Consider the following 21,124-nt stretch of genomic DNA (forward strand, 5'->3'; position numbering starts at 1 on the left):
GAATAAAAACCAACAAAAAGAAAACAATATTTTTGTACCTTGTATCAACATATCTAGGAAAATGAATTCCCATAGGCAAAACAAAGTAATCGAGTACAAAACGAGGCTTTTGCGTTCTATGTAACGCACATTTGAAAATTGGATTTTGTGCAAAAAATGATCTGACTAAACATTCAAAAACGCTAAGTCATGTATAGAATGCATTTTAATACACAAAAGTCTTCCAAGTCACTTACAACTTTCATGCCATCATTTACAGAGTTCAAAAGCAAGGTAAATGTAGCAGAAACTCTTTTTGCATTTTTTTTTTAGCTGAACACAACCCACCATTTTCTGTGTCAGATCACTTTACAAAATTCAAAATCAGCAACTGTTATACTCTGTCCCGAGTTTTTGCTTCCACCACTTTTTGCTTGATATTTCAATAATAGTAAATATCTTTGTACACAAACTACGTTCATCCACTAATATAAAAAATGTCCAGATTATCTGTTTTGAAACGCCCCCTCTACCTCTTCAGGTTTCAATACACATCCCGAAATTGAAAGTCTACAGAGATTTTGCATTGCAACAGCCATTAATAAGCCCGGATGATAATGTTGAAAAATTGCGCGATGTATTCCGAGTGTATTCCGAATGGAGAAAAGATGTAAACATTCCCCATTATAAATCTCCGTAAGGAATCTGATTTCGTTCCTGTGAATTTTTCTGAGTGGAAAGGGATAATTGTTCAATGAAGATATCTTAGATATATTCCCTTTTAACGATTTCAACTGTATTTAAATTCTTTCACAGGTATGTGTAATTCTATTAAAAATCATCAAAAAGTGATGGAAGCAATAACTTGGGACAGACTATAGTTAAACTGCTTCTTTGCAATGAAGTATTACACATAAGTTTTAACACATATTTCTATTGTATATACCTATGAAATGCATGATAAATATGTCGTGAATGTCGTTACGCACTATGACCAGATTTTTCACTTTCCAAATCTGGTCATGACCAGATTTTCACATGTTGGAGGTTGGCAAGTATGCTGTACATCCATTTGTAGACTGTCTGTCTGTACATCCATTTATAGACTGTCCGTCTGTACATCCATTTATAGACTGTCCGTCTGTACATCCATTTATAGACTGTCTGTCTGTACATCCATTTATAGACTGTCCGTCTGTACATCCATTTATAGACTGTCCGTCTGTACATCCATTTATAGACTGTCCGTCTGTACATCCATTTATAGACTGTCCGTCTGTACATCCATTTATAGACTGTCCGTCTGTACATCCATTTATAGACTGTCCGTCTGTACATCCATTTATAGACTGTCCGTCTGTACATCCATTTATAGACTGTCCGTCTGTACATCCATTTATAGACTGTCTGTCTATACATCCATTTATAGACTGTAAACTTTTCACTTTTTTGATTCTTAAGGATCACTTTCCCAATTTTAACTAAACTTGGCACAAAGCATGCCTATGTGAAGGGGATTCAAGTTTGTTAAAATGAAGGGATTGATTGAAAATTTGTTGGCATTTTTTAGCGCAAGAAAAAAAAACAAAGGTTCAAGTGAGATGTTTTGATCACCTTTTGTCCATTGTCCATCTGTCCATATGTAAACTTTTCACATTTTTGACTTCTTCTCTAGAAGTGTTAGGCTAGGCCAAATTAAATCAAACTTAGTACAAAGCATCCTAAGATCAGGGGATTCTTAAATTTTTAAATGAAGGGCCTTCTTGCTCTTAAAGGACAGTGAAAATAGTGTGGTGTCATAAAAAAAATCTTCCTCTCACGTACCACTGCACCAAAAATGCCAATATTAACACCAAAGCTAATGTATATGAAAAAATAAATAGATAAAAATAGGTAAAAAATTTCTTCTCAGAAACTAATATCATCGTCGCCAGAAAAGCTGTAACTTGTATGGAAGCATTAATTAAAATTAGATTTTTCAGGCAAATGGAGTGTGAAGAATGTAAAGGATGACTGCACTTAAGGACATGCGATATTTGGGAGAAAATAAACCTTTGAAAGAAGATTTTTTCTTTCAACTACAGAAATGCTCAACATCTAAACTGCACTTTACGTACTTGCGTTAAATAATAGTATGCTGTTACCACGTACGAATTTGTTTTCATAGGCAGGGGTCATCACAATTTCTTCAATCTCCATGCAATAATGACGACGTCCACTCTTATACTGACTTCATACATAGTCAGCGCATGTTTGTCTATTGTTCTCCGCTTAACAGTAAAGTTGTACATTTACATTATCAAAGTTATGTCAAAGGGATATTAATAGACAAACATGTGCTCATGGTTTAAATGAGAAAAAAACTGCTTCTTCTTACTTTTGCTTTCCCTGTTGTAACCAAGGGCTGATGCATGTTGAATATTATAATTCACCACATGATTTCTTATCTCAGGTAACTTTGTGAATACAAAATGCTATCATTTGACGTGTAAGGTAGCATGTAATGAGCTAACTAGGACAATGTTTCCGAACACGTTAAGTTGTCAAGCATTGATTTAAAGACTTCTTACATGGACATGGTCTAATTGTTAAAGTGATAGTAAATAGTATACTTATACCATATAGAATAGATAGGGTTATGGTGAAAGAGTGATCACATAAATTTTATACATGGCATTACTGTAAACGTGGTTATATTGACAAGTTCAAAATTTGACGATTTTTTAGTAAGAGACAATTGGCGAGGTTTAATTTTGATGAAATTTTGAATAAGAGTAAGAGTTATCTATCTTTGATTTCTTATAATGCCAGTTCTTGCGAACTCTTTTACAAGCATTGGTATTAATAAAATTTAACTTTGATTGAAAAAATTCTGTACAGATTTTATGGAATAAAATTGTTCTTTGTATTTTGTTTTTATTTACTATATGATATTGCCTGAGGTATTAAAGTAGGTCAAACACGGCATGATAATTACGCACGCAAATTTATTATAGAATGTTGTGACGATTGAGTGATAATTGCATTTAAAACAATGCTTGTTTAGATTTTATGGGTTTTTTCAATTCTAATTACGTGTTTTTATAACTATTTACATAAATGAATCATTAACTTTGATCTAGTCCTAACGGGATAATGCCGATAAAAAATTCTGGTATTAATACGCTATATATTTGATGTGAAGATTGGCGAGTGGAAATTTTGACGAGAAAATAAAAATCGCCAACAAAGTCAAAATTAACACATCGTCAAAATTTCCACGTTTACAGTATTATTCATGCTAGTCTAATTTTAGTACCATTCTGATAATGTCAGCTCCACCTCTCATGCATAGTAATATATATCTTATGTTCGATCAAGGGCAGATAAGCAAAAATTCTACTTTTTCCGAAAGTTGTAAGGGGAAAAACATAGAATGAGCTTATTGTATCACAGTCTAAAATCACAATTGATGTTGGAAAGTGACTAGACTCTTTAAAAAATTTAACAAAGTGATATTAGGTTAAGAAATATTTAACGCAACAGAAGCTTTTATTAGATTGGAAGCATCCTCAGATAATGTAGACAAAAGTTTGTTCAAATCATGATCTCCAGGGGTGGGGCTTCATCTTGGGGGTTGAATTTTTACATAGAAATAAACAGCCTCAGGAAGTTTAGCTAAATGTTTGGAAACAGTTCTAGATAAATAAATGAATAAGGATCAGACTGGATACAAATGTATATGATATTGAATAATATGATATTTTATTACATCATATACTTAAAGAAAATATACTATTTTCCGCCTTGTGCAATATAAACCAGAAATTTGCCTACTATGTGATTATAATAAACCCTAGGGATGTGATATTATTACTTATTAGGTTAGTTACTGACTCACTACGGAAATATATTGGGTTGATCAATCTCATAGATGGCGAGGCAAAGCCGAGCCTTCTATGGGATTGATCAACCCAATATATTTCCGTAGTGAGTCAGTAACTAACCTAATAAGTGTTTTGTTTTCTCGAGGACTATCAAACGACATATTTATTCACAAATAGCGATGACCTACGCAAAGCCATGTACAAGATGCCTTACATCTCGTCCAATTTAACTCATTTAAACTCTTCAAAATTTTCAATCTCGCTTTTCAAATACTCTTTCAAAATCTTTGCTTCACCCATGTTTACTACAATGTTTTGTTGCTATTCAATTTTAAATGTTTTCTCCCTTTCCTCTGCAGAGATTTGAGCAAATTTCGACGCTGCCATTTTGTTCTGCTCCAGACAAAACAATGTGACGTCAATATTCTAAGGTCAACTACTCTAACTTTAAAAAATTTCAAAGGGCAACTACTCCAAATACTTTAGGAACTTACGGCATGCAGTTTATGTATAAAATACTATGAAATGTCGAAATGAGTAAGCGAAGCGTCGACCAATGACGGCCATATTGCCTAATATTATTTCTCACAGAACAAATATAGAGATATATGAAGCAATCACGTGCTATGTTTAAACCAATGAAAATGTGACATTTCAGTCCAAGGGAAAACAAAAGATTTATATCGCACTCCTCCCATGCAATTTTCGAATGTTATATCGCACCCATTAATCATCGGCTATTATGATGTAGAGCTCAGTATGCATCGTTAAACTCTTATCCCTAGTCAAAGCAACCTCATATAGTGTAAATTCAATTTTGTGAATGTCATGATCATTGCGGGTAAGGTAGGGCCACTTTGTTGGGGGTGTCAAATTTTTAGATATATTTATAAACATGTGTAGAGAAAATTTTTTAAATCTTTAGACCATTTGCCTTGAGATCTGTTACTTTGATGAAAGTAACCTCAGATAGTGTTAGTTTGTCAAAATCATGATCTTTTGGGGTAGGGTGAGGCTACAATAAGGGGGTCCAATTTTCCAGAGGAAAAAAAATTTAATTATTTTCAAAAACTCAAATGCTATGATATATAGTACTTGTACTTCTTTTATGCAAGCATGTTGACTTATTGTTGATTTTTAATTGTTTGAACTGTGGCCCCTGTAATTCTTGGGCCCCACAAGGTTAAGATCTTCTTTAGTCTGATTAAACACACCCCCTTCTCCTTACACTTATCAGGGTCTGACAGATATGGATAGGAGATCACTCTGACATGACCTTTACTTCTGACCCATCAAAGAAAGGTTTTCTCTGCTTTAGAAAATCTATTGAAACTCTTCCAAAGGAGAAAGTAAAAATCAATTCATACTTGTTTTCTATGTAACCTCCAGTATTGAAGAGTTTCATCTCTCATAAAACAGAAAATAAAAAAGCATGTCTGTGATTGGATGGGATATAAAGGTAGATATTGGTATCTCAAACATGGGATATCTCAAATAACCCACTTCATCTTCCGCTGATACCATCTGTTTTTCTTATGTAAATGATCTGAAAACTCCAGGATATCTTGAATATCTTGATTATTGTAATCTCAAATATTTCATGTCATGATATTCTGAAGGGCTGAAACTCTTATTTTACGTAAGACATAGTGAAACTTGATGTGGAGTCAGGTCAGTTAAACTAGTTAGTGTCATTACTTCACACATTTCTGCCCGCTGCAATTTTCACACCTTTCGACACCAGCGTTAGCTCAAACTTGTGCAATGTAAGTTTATTAAGGTGGCTGCTTGAGTGTTTCATGCAGTTTTCTTCCTCTTTATAGGATTTACATTAAAACACAGCCATGATTACTGATAATGTGTTTAATATGACAAACCGACAGTTGAGGATCAATGATAGTTGCCAATTTTATAAAACAAGTAATAACAGAATAAGTTTATTTTTTAAAGGGGTATGGTCACAATTTGATCATATTTTCTTTTTCTTTTTTTATTGTTTACAATGCTTTAGAAATGCATTTCTATTGATCAACCAAAATTTGAGTGTCAGTCGTATATTGATAAGCAAGATATAGAACTCACAATTTTTGGCCATGTAAACAAGGCTCGTGCCCTGTTTTTGTTTACCATATTTTCCCGACAAACGTTGATGCGGACGACTAGTCGAATTGCTCATTTTTAGCCAAAATTTCAACAAAATCCTACATTACGTCGATTCAGACCATACATTGATCTTATCACTTCAAAATGGCGTATAAAACTGCAGTAACATTATCAGCTAGTGTATAATGCCATGATGTCCCTGATATTGCTACCAATTATTATTATAATGATTAACATTTGAACAATTACACTTTATACTTATGCATCATATTTTCAAATACCAGCACCATCTACTAAATCGCTTGCATTTTAAACAATTCCTGATATCGCGTGTTATGCAAAACTAAACTTACCTTGTCAGAAATATTTTATTCCCATGTGTTAAAATAATTATCCACTATGACCATCGCCAGTGTATTCACCATTACGTAACCAGTCACCTGTTGACTCGGGGCATGGTCAATGCATGCACCTGTCTCGTGTCGGACTTCAAAGGGAGATCTCAAGTGCAGAAAGCTTAGCAATTACTATGATTTGATAAAATTTGTTTATTTTGTATCCAGTAATGCAGTTACACGCTATTGTTTTACATAGACACTGTTAGAAATAGATCGATCATTTGTACGACATGAAAATGACGATATATACGACATACATACGTTTCTTAAAATGTTTATTTAACAATAATCAAAGAATTGGACAGTAATTAATCAATGAACTATAATCTCTCTTTACACATACAGGGAGTGCAATTGCCGTAAAGCAATCAGCCTTAGGGCAAGATTATTAACACAACCGGTGTCAGCCTATTGTAAAAAAAGTAGTATCGATAATTGCCGATTACGTATTTTAAGATTGAATTTGACCATAAAATATTTCTTATTTATACTTTCTACTAACAACTCTTTACTAATAAAATAATAAAACTTAAAGAAACATTCCCAGGACCAACTGCAATATTTTTTTCCATTCAAATTTGGTTTCAATTTTACTGCGCAATGTTATTCCCATTAGTGATATATGCATGGAACCATGTGATGATGTGTTTATGAAAACGGAATGATAAAACTTTTAATTGATTAAAGACAATGTACCATTTTTTAATAATAAACTCTTATTATTATGTATTTTAGTGTTAACAGATGAGTGAAAATGATAATTATTAAAGATGAACAGTGAATTCAACAACGTAATTTTCAATCACACGGCCAACTCAAGATGATTAAAACCAAGATTTTTGATGCTATTTTTAACAATTTTCTGACCTCGAGCCTACGATAAGTCAAACAAGACAATGAGTCGGGTGCTCTGCTTCAGAGAAAAAAAATACCGTCTAATCGTCCGAAAAATATGGTACATATGTTCAGTGCACCGGTAAAAGTTGTTTAGAGGCTAATTACTCTCTTTTCTGTCTCATACTTAGCATAAATAAATAGTTCCTAGCATTTATTACAATCCTTTTAGGTCTTAAACTTGAATTTTCACTTCAACATCCAAAAGATAAACAAAAACAGGGCACAAGCTTTGTTTATATGACAAAGAATTGTAAGCTCTGTATCTATTTTATAAGGCAACAATTGACTATTAGAAAAACCTCATTAAAGCACTGTAAACATAAAAAACGTGAAAACATTTTTTTACCAAAATTGTGACCATGCCCCTTAAAGCTGATTTTATTATGGTGTTTGTTGCTCAGGTGGGCGATGTGGCCCATGGGCTTCTTGTATAATCTGCTTTGAAGTACAGGAAATGACTATTTCCTATATGTTTCTAATAAATGTACCTGTATATTGAGATGATCCCTAAGAAGAACATGATGGTAGATTTTCTAGAAATTTCGTAAATATATTAGAGTTGGTGTAAATTACATATGATAAAAAATTTAAATACATGAGTTTTTACGAAAAAAATAAAAAACAAATATGGTAGGCTTCCTTAAGAGGCCCTTTCATGGGTACTGGTTGAGTTTTATTTCAGTTTAGTTAACAGCGTTATGATCAATAGATAGGGAAAAAATGAGAACTGCTGGTGTGTAACTCTTTATACTATTTTTTATTCAATAGGTGGAACGGCTGATTTCAGTGTTGTTGAGATAACAGAACACCATACATTGAAACATCTTCATTATGCCAGTGGAGGAGAGTGGGGAGGGAAGAATGTCAACAAAGAAATTTTTGATATATTTGAGAGTATCTTTGGTGCAAAAGTCATGAAAAAATTCAGTGACATGAAAGCAGAAATTTTACAGATGGAAAATGACATTGAATTGAAAAAGAGAGATATGAAGACAGAGGACAAATTATCGTTCAGCTTATTACCAAGTTTATCATCTTTATGCCGAGATGTTAATAATGAAAACTTCAAAGATATGATAGAAAAATCAGGGTACAAAAATGTCGTATATAAAACAGGAAAAATAATTTTTGATGCATCTCTTGTAAAACGTATCTTTGGGACCGTTGTTAGTAAGATAGCAGGTCACATGAAATCAGTTCTAGCACAGCAACCCAAAGCAAATGATATAAAAACAATAATCCTTGTTGGAGGTTTTGCAAAAAGTGACTTTGTTTATGAATATATAAAAAAGGAATTTTCTGATAAAGAAGTCATTGTTCCTATTGATCCAGATCTTGCTGTATTAAAAGGGGCTGTAAAGTTTGGACATTTGGATGGGATAATTGAAATGCGAGTGTGTAATTATACCTATGGTGTAGAGACCAACAGGTATTGTTTGGCCTCAGATCCACCGGATAAAATCAAATATATAGGGAATAAAAACCAATGCACACAGGTGTTTGAAAAACTGATTACCATTGGGGACAAAGTTTTGGTCAATGATAAAGTTGAGAAAAAGTTTAATGCATCCACTGCGGATATGACAAAAATGAAGATCAACATTTATAGGTCCAAAGAGAAAAGTCCACTGTTTGTTACAGATGAGGGGTGTGAACTATTTGCTACAATGACAGTACAGATGCCAGACACCGAAGGAGGGACAGAAAGGGCGGTAGCAATCTCCATAGAATTTGGAAAAACTGAAATCTTTTTTTCAGGAAAAGATGAGAGTACTGGTGCAGAAATGCAGGTAACCATGGAAATGATTTGGTGAATCTGCATCTTGTCATGGTTCTGTGTGTATTGTGTGAGGTTGAAAGTTTATGGATATTGCTTGTCTTTGTCATTTTATTACTTTTGTAAAGTATAAATTAATCAGCTTTACTTGATATATTGAAGATGATATTCATGCAGTTTTTTGTCCCCCGCCGCAACGCGGAGCGGGGACATAAAAATGCCGGGCGTGGGTCCGTGTTTCCGTCCGTCACACTTTTTTGTAAGCGCTCTCATGCCTACAAAATTTGACGGATTTTCATTAAATTTATACCAAATGTTTATACCACTAATACTCTGGTCAAGTTCGAAAATCAGCATTGGTCGATACCTTTTGTTTGAGTTATGGGCTTTGACCACAATAATGACTCCGTTTTATCAAAAAATTGACCTTGTAAGCGCTCTCATGCCTACAAATTTTGACGGATTTTCATGAAATTTATACCAAATGTTTATACCACTAATACCTTGGTCAAGTTTAAAAATTAGCATTGGTCGATACTTTTTGTTTGAGTTATGGGACTTTGACCACAATAATGACTCCGTTTTATCAAAAAATTGACCTTGTAAGGGCTCTCATGCCTACAAATTTTGACAGATTTTCATGAAATTTATACCAAATGTTTATACCACTAATACCTTGGTCAAGTTCCTAAATCAGCCGTGGTTGATACTAGTATACTACTTGACCGGCGGGGGACCCAGGAATTCTATTCTTGTTTAAAATTTGTTCTTGATGAGCAAAATGTTATAAAATTTATTTTTGATTTGGGACAGCTTACACTTGAATTGTAAGAAATTTTTTAAATTTTTTTTTATCATTGTAACAGAATTATATGATGTTAAATGAAATATTATGAATTTGTTTAGAGTAAATGGTTTATTTTCTCAATGATGCGTAGCTGGATGCTGTCATTATGTCTATAATTATATTTATGGCTCCTCAGAGGAGGAGATAAAATAAATTATATTCAAGAAAACTGTAATATCAATGCCTTTGAAATTTTAAACATAATGTTTTATTTCAGTATGTGTGAAACTTGCTGAATTAATATATTTGAAATAAGTTTTTCTTTGGACATGACAAATATGTTTTGCACTCTAGTGCTGGTTTTTATTACAGATGCATAAATTATTGTATAGTGGGAATATTAGCTTACAATATGTTTGAATTGATTGATGACTACTTTATGTATTACAATAGAAATATATGCATATCTGTCTGTAGAAAACATGGTATCAATCATACCTTATAGCATGTAACCTATAAAAATAGAAACATCCCCTTTAGAGGAAGAAATGTAGTAGCTGAGGCTACTATATATGGACCAGCAAAACTGGCCAGGAAACTCAGTTGTAGAGCTCCTAAATTAATCAGGGGTCCTGGGTTTGATTCCCTGTCCAGTCACTTACTTTGCCTCTTCTTTTATAGTTGTGTTTACATTAACAGTCGAAACTCTTTCTCAATGTATTTTGTTTATTGTTTCCTCTATGTTTTATGATGTACAGGTATATATGTTTGTTTCAATATGCGGTCAAATATAACTTGTATATTCAAGTTTTTACATTTGCAATGATTTTTCAATGGATTTGATGTTATAATGATTTATGGTGGAATGCCACACAAAAATTTTATTTTATGGATGTTCAAGTATTATTTATGAAACATGATTTTGTTGATTGAAGAAGGATATATACAAGATATTAACTCCTACTCCCTTGGGGAAAGAGATAAATCATTGAAATTTCACCAGAAAGTAAACCAATATACTCTTTATTTACTTGAAAATTTTGAAGTTAATGACTTCATTTGTTCTTTCCTGGTAAGCTAACAAACTTGCCTACATCAATTGACCCAGAGCAACCACAAATTCATTGCAACGTCATTTTAATGTTTCTTCTTGCTCCGATATTTTAAACACCTTACATTTGAACGGAAAACATGAAGTATTCTTCATTTTTCATCTTTTCTTTTTATTTCAAAATTGAAATGGTGACACATTCTCTCCATTCTTGATTTTTATGAAATTCGCAAAAAATCAAGTTATTTTTTCCCAAAAGTCAACTTACTGTGAAATGTTAAATTCATTCTGTACACCAGTATATCTTACAAAAGTTGAAATCAGTTTGTGTGTAAAAAGTACTTGATATTTTGTCCCTTTGTTTTAATTCTTATAAACAATCAGTAAATACATGTAAACCCGATTTACTATTTAAGCTTTATACCCCTTTCCATTGTATAATTATTGTTCAAGCAATTTCTTGGCTAGAAAAGGTTTCTTCCCAGATTCCCACAAATTTGATGTATTTTTGCTGCGCCACCATGACGTCAAAATTTAAAAAATCATTTCAGTCAGATTTCTATTGCTTGGTACATTTTTTGTACTATTTCTGAATTTTAAATCGAACACTAGTGAAACTTGCACAGAAGTTAGTAACAATAAATAGCAAAATGATTTTTATTTAATATCAAGAATTGTAGGTCTATCAACACTTAAAACGCAGATGATTAAGTTATTCAAGCTCCAAGTTTGGGCCTGCATCAGATACCCCGGCCACCAACTTGTTTATGTACTGTTGTAAACAAATTATCTGTTATTTTGTAATACTACTTTGCTCTATTAATTGTTTAGGTTTCCTCAATGTTTATGCCAATTTTCACTAAAATTCGTTACTTAGAAAGGGAAATATCTGTGTTGTCTCAATAATTTCTGAACAAGCCACATATTCTTAATTGTTTAATTTTTGTTTTAATGAGAAAGTGGAAAATCTGTTTTGGCTGCAAGTAACACTCTATAGAGATACAAGATTAACAATTTTGATACAATATGATATTGTTTATATGGTTCAATATCTTATGAATCATATAATAGGAATTACATGTATATTTTATATACCAACAAACACATCCATCAAGCAAGTTTGAGTGAGATAGGGCCAGGTTTTCATAGCATCTTTGATAAAAGAGATCAGGCTCTGTGTTTCAAGCTTACCTTATGTTTCAAATCCAAAGTTACATGAACCATGAAAAATAGTCAGGACAGCATTTTTTACAAACATTCAAACCGACTTTGAACTACAGTACTTCAAAAACTTATATCGCCTCCAGCATCAGTATAATCAAGATCAAGATAAAATATACCTTGAAATCATATTTTTATCATTGGTTTTATCATTCTCTAAAATTTGAAAACATTTTTAAGGATAGCTGGTTCATGAAATGATTTGGTTCAATAAATTTGCTGATATCTGCTAAATATTCAAACCATAAAAAACCTTTTTTATCAATACAATGTTATATATATGTATTTATATCTATATAGATTGGTTAATCAGTTCAAATTTTCCACTACTGTCTTTTGTGTTAGATTTTACTACCTGGTTTTATACTTTTGTTTATTCTTTAAGGTATTCAATGTATAACAAAGGGATATTGAACAATTTTGAATCATTTTCAACTAGTTAAATATGTATTGCTAGATAACTATGAAAGTGAAAAGAATCAAATTCACATGACAGACAACATATAAAGGGCTGGTCATTTTAATTGCACCTTAAGATTTTTTAAAGAGTTTTCTCCCCTTGATAAAAATAATTTCGCCAAAATATCTGCGGTAAATGTTTAATTTTATTTCATACATGTATTTTAATAAAGAGGCAGTTTATGCAGGTATTAACCAAAAGAGTTTTACTAATCATCAGTTACCTCTTACAATATCTTGATAAAACATATGTTTCCCATAGATTTCAATGCAAAATTCAAGGTGTAATTAGTAGGATCATAATCAACATTTTGAAAATTCCTTTGGTGGAGTATTTTATTTTGAAAACACCTTCAAAATGATATCATGATTAAGATTATCGCACCATTCATTTATTAGGTACAAAATGTGGTCGTTATACATCGAATACCTGAAGTTCCAAATTGTATGTTTTTATCATAACATGATACCGATATCATCGATGCTAATGTGTTGTTCACATAGATTCCAGTGTGTGAAGGTCATTTTTACCCAGTTGCTTATAAATGTTGTTTTATTCCGGCATATCTCAGATCAAAATTAAATTGATTAAGGACCAATTGATGCAGTAGATGTCACATTATGGTGTACAGGAATGGATCAAGGATATTTTTACAAATAAGTCCTCATTTTCCTCCTTCCCCTTCCCCTTCAAAAGCAGAAAGATTTTAAAAAAAACCAATTTAACCATTCCCAAAGGCAAAATCTTCTTATTGTTTTTGTGTGTGTTTTGTTTTTTTTTTTGGGGGGGGGGATGAGGGAGGGAGGGAGAGGATTTACAGCCTTTATTTTCATGAATTAATCACTAATTAATGGGTCCATGTCTTTGCAAAGGGGCGGGAGAACTGTTTATTTCTCATGATTTTAAATTTTACTATGTAAACTTATTACATGTAACCATGAGTCTGGAAATACACCCCCCCCCCCCCCCAAATCCAGTGAATGGCATAGGATTTCTATTAAAATATCTTCTGGTAACATTGTGTAGATATATAATAACATTGTTTTAATTTATATTTTAACAAAATACTGTAAATTCCTAGTTAAACGCGAGGAATTAATATCTGCGTAAAATCGCTAGAAGCCCGTCTCGCGAATTTTAAAATCTCGCTTTTAATTTTCAAACATATGTAAACTACATGAAACTATGCTAAAATTTCGATATTCACGATTTTATGTTCTCGCGATTTGATAGAAAATCGTTGAATTGCGGAATTAAGTACTCGCGTAAAATAAGGAATTTACAGTACTTTTATTTCATAATGATTAACATATACATTTTTGTATATAAAATAACTCTTTTAAGATTGTTTTCGTTTGTATTAAAGGTTTTAATTGCTTCCTTTTATATATATATATTTTTGCACTTTCCAAAATCATTTTGATTTGGTATTTTTTCTAGCCGTATAGTGGTAAATAAAACATGTTACTCATAAAACTCTTGTATTGTTTTGTTTGATTTCTTATAATTTCTTCTTTAAATTCCTGGATTTTTAGCTCACCGAGACGAAGTCAAGGAGAGCTTATGCTATACCCTCGGCGTCGACGTCGGCGTCCGGACCTGGTTAAAGTTTTTGTTGCAGGTCCTGTATCTAAGCTATTACTTGTCCTATCTTCACCAAACTTGCATGGATGATGCATCTGGACCTACTTATGGACTTGAAAGACTTGGATGCTGAATCTGGATCCTAAATTTCAGATGCTGGAGGAGGTTAAGGTTGTTGGACCAGGTTAAAGTTTTTGTTGCAGGTGCCCTTTGATAGCAATATCTTAGTTACTGCTGGTCCGTACTTCACCAAACTTGCATGGATGGTGTGTCTTATGATACTGATGCACCAGACAGGCTTGAGTGCTGAATCTGAGCTATAGGTTTCGGATGCTGGAGGAGGTTAAGGTTTTTGGAGCAGGTTAAAGTTTTTGTTGCAGGTGCCCATTGATAGCAATATCTAAGTTACTACTGGTCCTAACTTACCGAACTTGTATGGATGATGCGTCTTATGATACTGATGCACCTGACAAGCTTGAATGCTGAATCTGAGCAATAGGTTTCGGATGCTGGAAGAGGTTAAGGTTTTTAGAGCTGGTTAAAGTTTTTGTTGCAGGTGTCCTCTGATGATTATATCTTAGTTACTACTGGTCCTAACTTCACCAAACTTGTATGGATAGTGCGTATTATGATACTGATGCACCTGACAAGCTTGAATGCTGAATCTGAGCAATAGGTTTCGGATGCTGGAGGAGGTTAAGGTTTTAAGAGCTGGTTAAATAAAGTTTTTGAAACAGGTGCCCTCTGATGATGATATCTTAGTTATTACTTGTCCTTACTTCACCAGACTTCAATGGATGGTGTGTCTTATGATACTGATGCACCTGACAGGCTTGAATGCTGAGTCTGAGCCATAGGTTTATGATGCTGGATAAAGTTAAGTTTTTTGGAACAGGTCACATTTTTAATAGATGATAGTACTACGGTTGTAAATTATAGTTTACGAATGATAAATTTGTCTGTAAATAACGTTAACGATAGATTTTTCTGATGAATATAGATTCACATCTGTAAACTATAATTTACATTCGTTAACTATAGTTAAGAGTTGTCATTGTTTCACACTTGTGAAACTATATTTATCAGATATACTATGTTTTGCAATCGAAATGGTTGTTTTTCAGTGTTAATTACAGTTTTAAACTTCTGAAGCATTGATCGCGGTAACTAGGTTTACAGATGTAAAACATAGTCGTTAAATATAATCTGATAAACATACCATCAAAATATAAAAATCTTGTTTTTTCTCTCACTTAATTGATGTTAGATAATTTTTATTTGATAAGCTTTCTAAATGAACAGGTGTGTGTGTGTGGGGGGGGGGGGGGGGTTGTGGGTGTGTGTGTGTGTGTGTGTGATATTGGTCCACCCTCCATGTAAACTAAATAATGTTGGCAAAATGTCAAGGCCAATGTAAGGTGAGAAAAAAATTTGGCCAACGTTAAAGAAATGTTGGACCAACCAAAGGAAACGTTGAGCCAACGCGAAAGAAACATTGGACCAACACAAGATAAACCAAAACTAAAGGTTGTAGTTTTGCGTATTGGCCCAACATATATTTGATGTTGGGCCAACGTCTATATAATCTGCGTCCAATGTTGCACCAACGTTTAACCAATAAATTGGCCCAACAAAGGCCCACTTTGCACTTCGATGTTGTACCAACGTTGGAATTCAACATTGGGCCAACAAAACGAGTATTGTTGGCTTTACGTTGGGCCAACATATGGATGCTGACTGGGATATAGTTCTCTGTCCGTAAACTATAGTGTGCAACCGTTAAACCTAGTTTATTGACTGTGAAACTATGATTAGCTCATTTTTGTGAATTTGGCGTGCCATACAAATCGGTGGGAATCTCGAAAGAAGGACATGCAATCGCTTAATCAAAACTATATACACTGTAAAGGTATAAGAATGTCATTTTATCGGATTATTATTCAATGTTTAACCAGAATTTAACTTTTTACACTTACACAGAACTAATGTCAACAGTTCTAAAATATATGAACCCAATGGCTGGAAGAGACGTTTCACAGAAAGTTGTAGGTAAAAGTAACACGATTTAAAAAACTGTCCAAAACCAAGGAGCAGGGAAACGCGTTAAAATGACGTTGCGGAGAGTTTTGGGTTGTCCCGAGACACTGGACTTCAGTAAATTTGTCAGCTTACCAGGAATGATCGAACTGGATTTTTTTTACATTAATAAACGGTATTCTGGTATTTTATTATTGTTGATATAAGGGGTTTATCTTTTTCTCCAAGGGAGTAAGAGTAAATGTCCCAATAATTTCCGAACGTCCCTTGTATATAGCACGTGCATTTTGATATTTTAAGGTCAAGATCTAGTATATGAAAGGTGCCTACAGGTTTATGAAATTTAAGATATAAATTCTTTCAATGATGCTTCATAAAAATATCTTTCTTTCATAGGGTGTACCGGGGCTTAAATTTTTGGTAAACACAATGAAAAAATCGTGTTTTATACAACCATTTTCTATGAAATATGAAGGATAAAAGTATTTATATAAACAAAGCAAATATCGGGGTTTTGTCCATTTTTGGTTAATGAAATATATCTAGAATGCCTACAGTGTCTCCTAAAACGGCATTAAACAAGCTCTTGACCTCCTCTTTAAAATGATGTCAAATTAAATATAGGTAATCCTACTTATTTACAGCTGTTTTTAACTGATTTTGCTGTCTCTGAGTCTTCTCTCCACGAATTTGGAAAGTGTAAAGATGACATATTTCAAAATAAAATATGCTGCTTTTTAAAAGAAAAAAAATAAGATGGCGAGACAACCTAGAGATGGCAAATTGTGTACTCTTTCAAAATATGGTAGAATAATACACAAAGTCCAGAGATATGACAATGACTGAATGTTGTTCCGAATACTGCTTAATACCACACTGAATGAAGTTTGGCATGGCTCACTCGTTTCGTCCTGCATGGATTAGTGAATGAAGCCAAGTAGTGTTTGGATATATTGCAATGTGCCGAACGTTATTGATTCCTGCTATAATCACACTATTTTCTGTTCTTATTACTAGTATATTATGATATACAGTACAACTGATATAACTGCTATTAAAATGATAAGCATTGACATTTCTAATGTAACTTTTTATCAATTTAAACCTCATTATGCTTTTTAAAATCTTGTGAGTTTTCCTATTTCATGTAGAAGAAATATACAGCATTGTACTTCAACAATGATTTTGTAAACTTACAATCCTATGTGCCCACACACACACACACACACACGTATGTATAATTGTTTGCTTTATAACAGCGTGTGTGTGGGGAGGGGCCCGGGGGGGGGGTCAATGAATATTGGTAATCTTGCCAAAAAAACGAAAGAAATAATGAAATAAAGTATTATTTTATAATATCGTCTTTTCCGAAATTGTTACCTATTAGCACGGCGCAATGGATGAGATTGTACACTTTTAAAAGAAGTCAGTTTTAAAAATATAGTTTTGGTAAAATATTATGAAATTTGAAAATTCTAAACTGGTAAAAGTATTTTGATTATAATATACTTTTATCCACACATAATGATTAATATCGACAGGTGTCTTTTACCACCTTGACATCTTCCGAACACATTCCTTCATTTCAGTGAATCTTCTAAGCCGTATACCATTTCAAAAATTGAATGAATGGTTTGTTAATCTTAACCATGATTTCTTTTTGAAGTAGTAATCAAGAAGAAATACTCCAACAAAGGAATTTTCATAATTTTGATTATTGTCCAATGAATTCTACCTTGAATTTTACATTGAAGTATATTGACAATGCATGTTTTATAAAGATATTATAAAAAGTAACTTCAAATTTACATAGAAATCTCTTGGTGAATGTTTGCATACACTTTCTTTTTTAAAAAATATGAAATAAAATGAATTATTTACCACAGGTAAGTTGACAATTTTTTTGTTTTGTTTCTTCTTTACATCAAGGGAAGATAAATCTTCAAAAAAAGGTTTAGGTTCAAAATGACCACCTTCTGATATATGTTGTCAATCATGTGAATTTTTAATTTAGTCCGTTTTAAAGAGGTGTCGTTATGGTCAAGATTTTGGTCAAAAATTATTTTCCCGATCGTAAAGTTCACAATGCTTCACTGAGGCATTTTTAATAGTCATTTAAAACTTTGGTGCATTTCGTTGAGTTATAAGCGAGTTTCAGAGCTTGCATTTCTTTGCTATGCAAACAAAGCTTATGTTTAAATTTTGAATGTTGAAATGAAAATTCCAATTTTAGACCTAAAATGAATGTGTTAAACGTTAGGAACTGTAAAAATATGGTTATTAACTTAAAATGAATTAGTAGACAGACAAATCAACTTAAAAAAGATTTTTATTGGTCAGTATATTGAACCTATGTAAACAAAAACAGGGCACGAGCCTTGTTTACATGACAAGGAATTATGAGCCCTTTATCTGGCTAATAACTGTACGAATGGCTCTCAATTTTTACTTGATCACTAGAAATGCATTCCTTATTAATTATAATTTAATAAAAACAGAAAATTATAATTTGACCAAAATCGTGACCATGTCCCTTTCGGTGCGTCGATTTACCCAAATGGACCCAAATGAATCCAAATGAACCCAAATGGCGACCCAAATGGCGATTAAAGTGGAAAACAATTATAATAAAATCCTTATTACTAATATTATTACTTGTTTTAGTCATTTCATGGGGCTGTTAGCCGTTATTAAGAAAAATAAAGACCCAAATGGCGATTCAAAAGGCGATTCAAGAAAAATATAAATTACAATAAAATCATTTTTACTAATCTTATTACTTGTTTCATGAGGTTGTTAGCCGTTATTCAGACGAATTAAAGATAAATCATGATGAATTAAATGAACGTAACTGTTGGGAACAATTTAATAACATTTTTATAAATAATTATGAATATTATAGCTCTCTTAATTAGAGATGAATAAAACAAATTGTATTAACAGTGTTCAAACATGATGTTAAAAGTGGCAGTGATTTTGTTGCAAAAACATTTAATGTGGTAATATGGGATTATAAAAGAGCAACATTGTAGGTATTTAAGACCAATCATATGAAAATTAAGGCGAGATACAGCACGATATAATATTTTTATTTGCTACCAAGCGAGTATATGGGACGAATTCTATCGTTAAACCGGGTCCGTAGGATATCTGTCATTTTAACGATAGAACATTCTATCTAGGAGGAAATAAACAATAGGACATTTTGAACTAAATAGAAAAGAATAAAATGAAAAAAATAAACAGTTAAAAAATTTACGTAGATATTGCATATAGTCAAACCATTAAATTTTAAAAGTGGGAAATTACACACCGGGCTCTCTCTCTCTCTCTCTCTCTCTCTCTCTCTCTCTCTCTCTCTCTCTCTCTCTCTCTCTCTCTCTCTCTCTCTCTCTCTCTCTCTCTCTCTCTCTCTTGGGGTAGGGGGTTGCTCTGTATGTATCATAACCATTAAAATTAGTACCTTTGGCATACTTTTTGAAAAAACATCGATGTTACGTTAAATATAGTTGCATTGTTTTTAATTTTTTTTTTAATTTATCACATATCTTAATTTTGCAGTATCTATTTATTCCTCATATGGGCATTTTACACGACTTATTCACCCATCTACTTTATGTTCAGTGATGACTGCCATCCGACATATTGTTTCACAATTATTCTTAGAGTTGCTATTTAGTTAGTACAGCTACTGTTGGATCTAAAACCTGTCTGTTCGTCCCGTAAAACTTTATGCACTGCATCTTTCATTTTGTTTACAATAACTCTACAGAGGATCTTACTAGTTTTCTCATTTCAATTACAAAGATATACTGAAATAATTCTAATTATTGTTTTGGACCTTCGGCTTTTATTTTTCCAAATTTCCCTAAATTATGGCTCTTTATTGGGGTGGCCTCCTCGTGACAAGAGCTGGGCAACGTTATTAAATAGACAAGTTAATCATAATTCATTTTTAACTTGTCTGAATAACGGCTAACAACCCCATGAAATGACTAAACAAGTAATAGAATTAGTATTGAGGATTTTATTATAATTGTTTTCCGCTTAAATCGCCATTTGGGTCTTTATTTTTCTTAATAACGGCTAACAACCCCATAACATGACTAAAACAAGTAATAATATTAGTAATAAGGATTTTATTATAATTTTTTTCCACTTTAATCGCCATTTGGGTCGCCATTTGGGTTCATTTGGGTTCATATGGGTCCATTTGGGTAAATCGACGCACCCTGTCCCTTTAAAAGGGTGCGTCGATTTACCCAAATGGACCCAAATGAACCCAAATGGACCCAAATGGCGACCCAAATGGACCCAAATGGCGATTAAAGTGGAAATTTTTAATTTGAAGATATTTTTTATTTGATGTATCACCCCTACGAATGTGTTCGGAATGTTTTCTTTATCGTTGCTAAGTATGTAATAAATCCAGAGGTGCTCGAATGAAAGTTCACGAGACTTCACCGAGATTTGTTCAGTTCCTGTGAAATTTCGAGCAGAAGTATAAGTGTTCGGATAATATTCTCCAAATACGTAAGTACTGGTCGATTTTCATATCATATCCTACTTTGATTTATGTTAAAACATCAACATCTTTTAAGATGTATGTCTTATTCATTATCTAGCGGTTTTTTTAAATTAAACGATGATACTCGAAACAGAGTTATCGTTCGACCAAGTGTAGAGTGGTAATAACATAAACATTGGGTTGCTTAATAAATTCATAGCCATGTTTGATGCTTGTGGTGTGCAATACCATGTTTTTAGAAAAATTATGGGTGAATGTTTTGCATAAAAACTTAGCATATCGAGCCATTTTCAAGGAACATTCTGCATAAAATAGTACAGTCTGTTTCACTATTTGTATTATTACTAAGTCAGGCGCGGATCGAAAATTAATTCTTAGGGGGGATGTTTACAACGCATGTTAATTGTCGCAACAGCAGAAAAAAAATATTTTTGTA

General features: G+C 32.8%; 1 protein-coding gene across 1 annotated transcript in view; it reads left to right on the top strand.

Annotated features, from left to right (window-relative positions):
* Nucleotides 1-11,744, top strand: part of LOC105320306 (uncharacterized) — an 89,651-nt gene extending 77,907 nt beyond the window's left edge. The window contains exon 17 of the mRNA XM_066074998.1: nt 8,012-11,744. Coding sequence (XP_065931070.1) covers nt 8,012-9,057 — 1,046 coding nt within the window. The 3' untranslated portion in view covers nt 9,058-11,744. The remainder of the gene's footprint in view (nt 1-8,011) is intronic.
* Nucleotides 11,745-21,124: the final 9,380 nt, after the last annotated feature.

This window comes from Magallana gigas, chromosome 2 (genome assembly GCF_963853765.1).
Source record: "Magallana gigas chromosome 2, xbMagGiga1.1, whole genome shotgun sequence".
Lineage (NCBI taxonomy): Eukaryota > Metazoa > Mollusca > Bivalvia > Ostreida > Ostreidae > Magallana > Magallana gigas.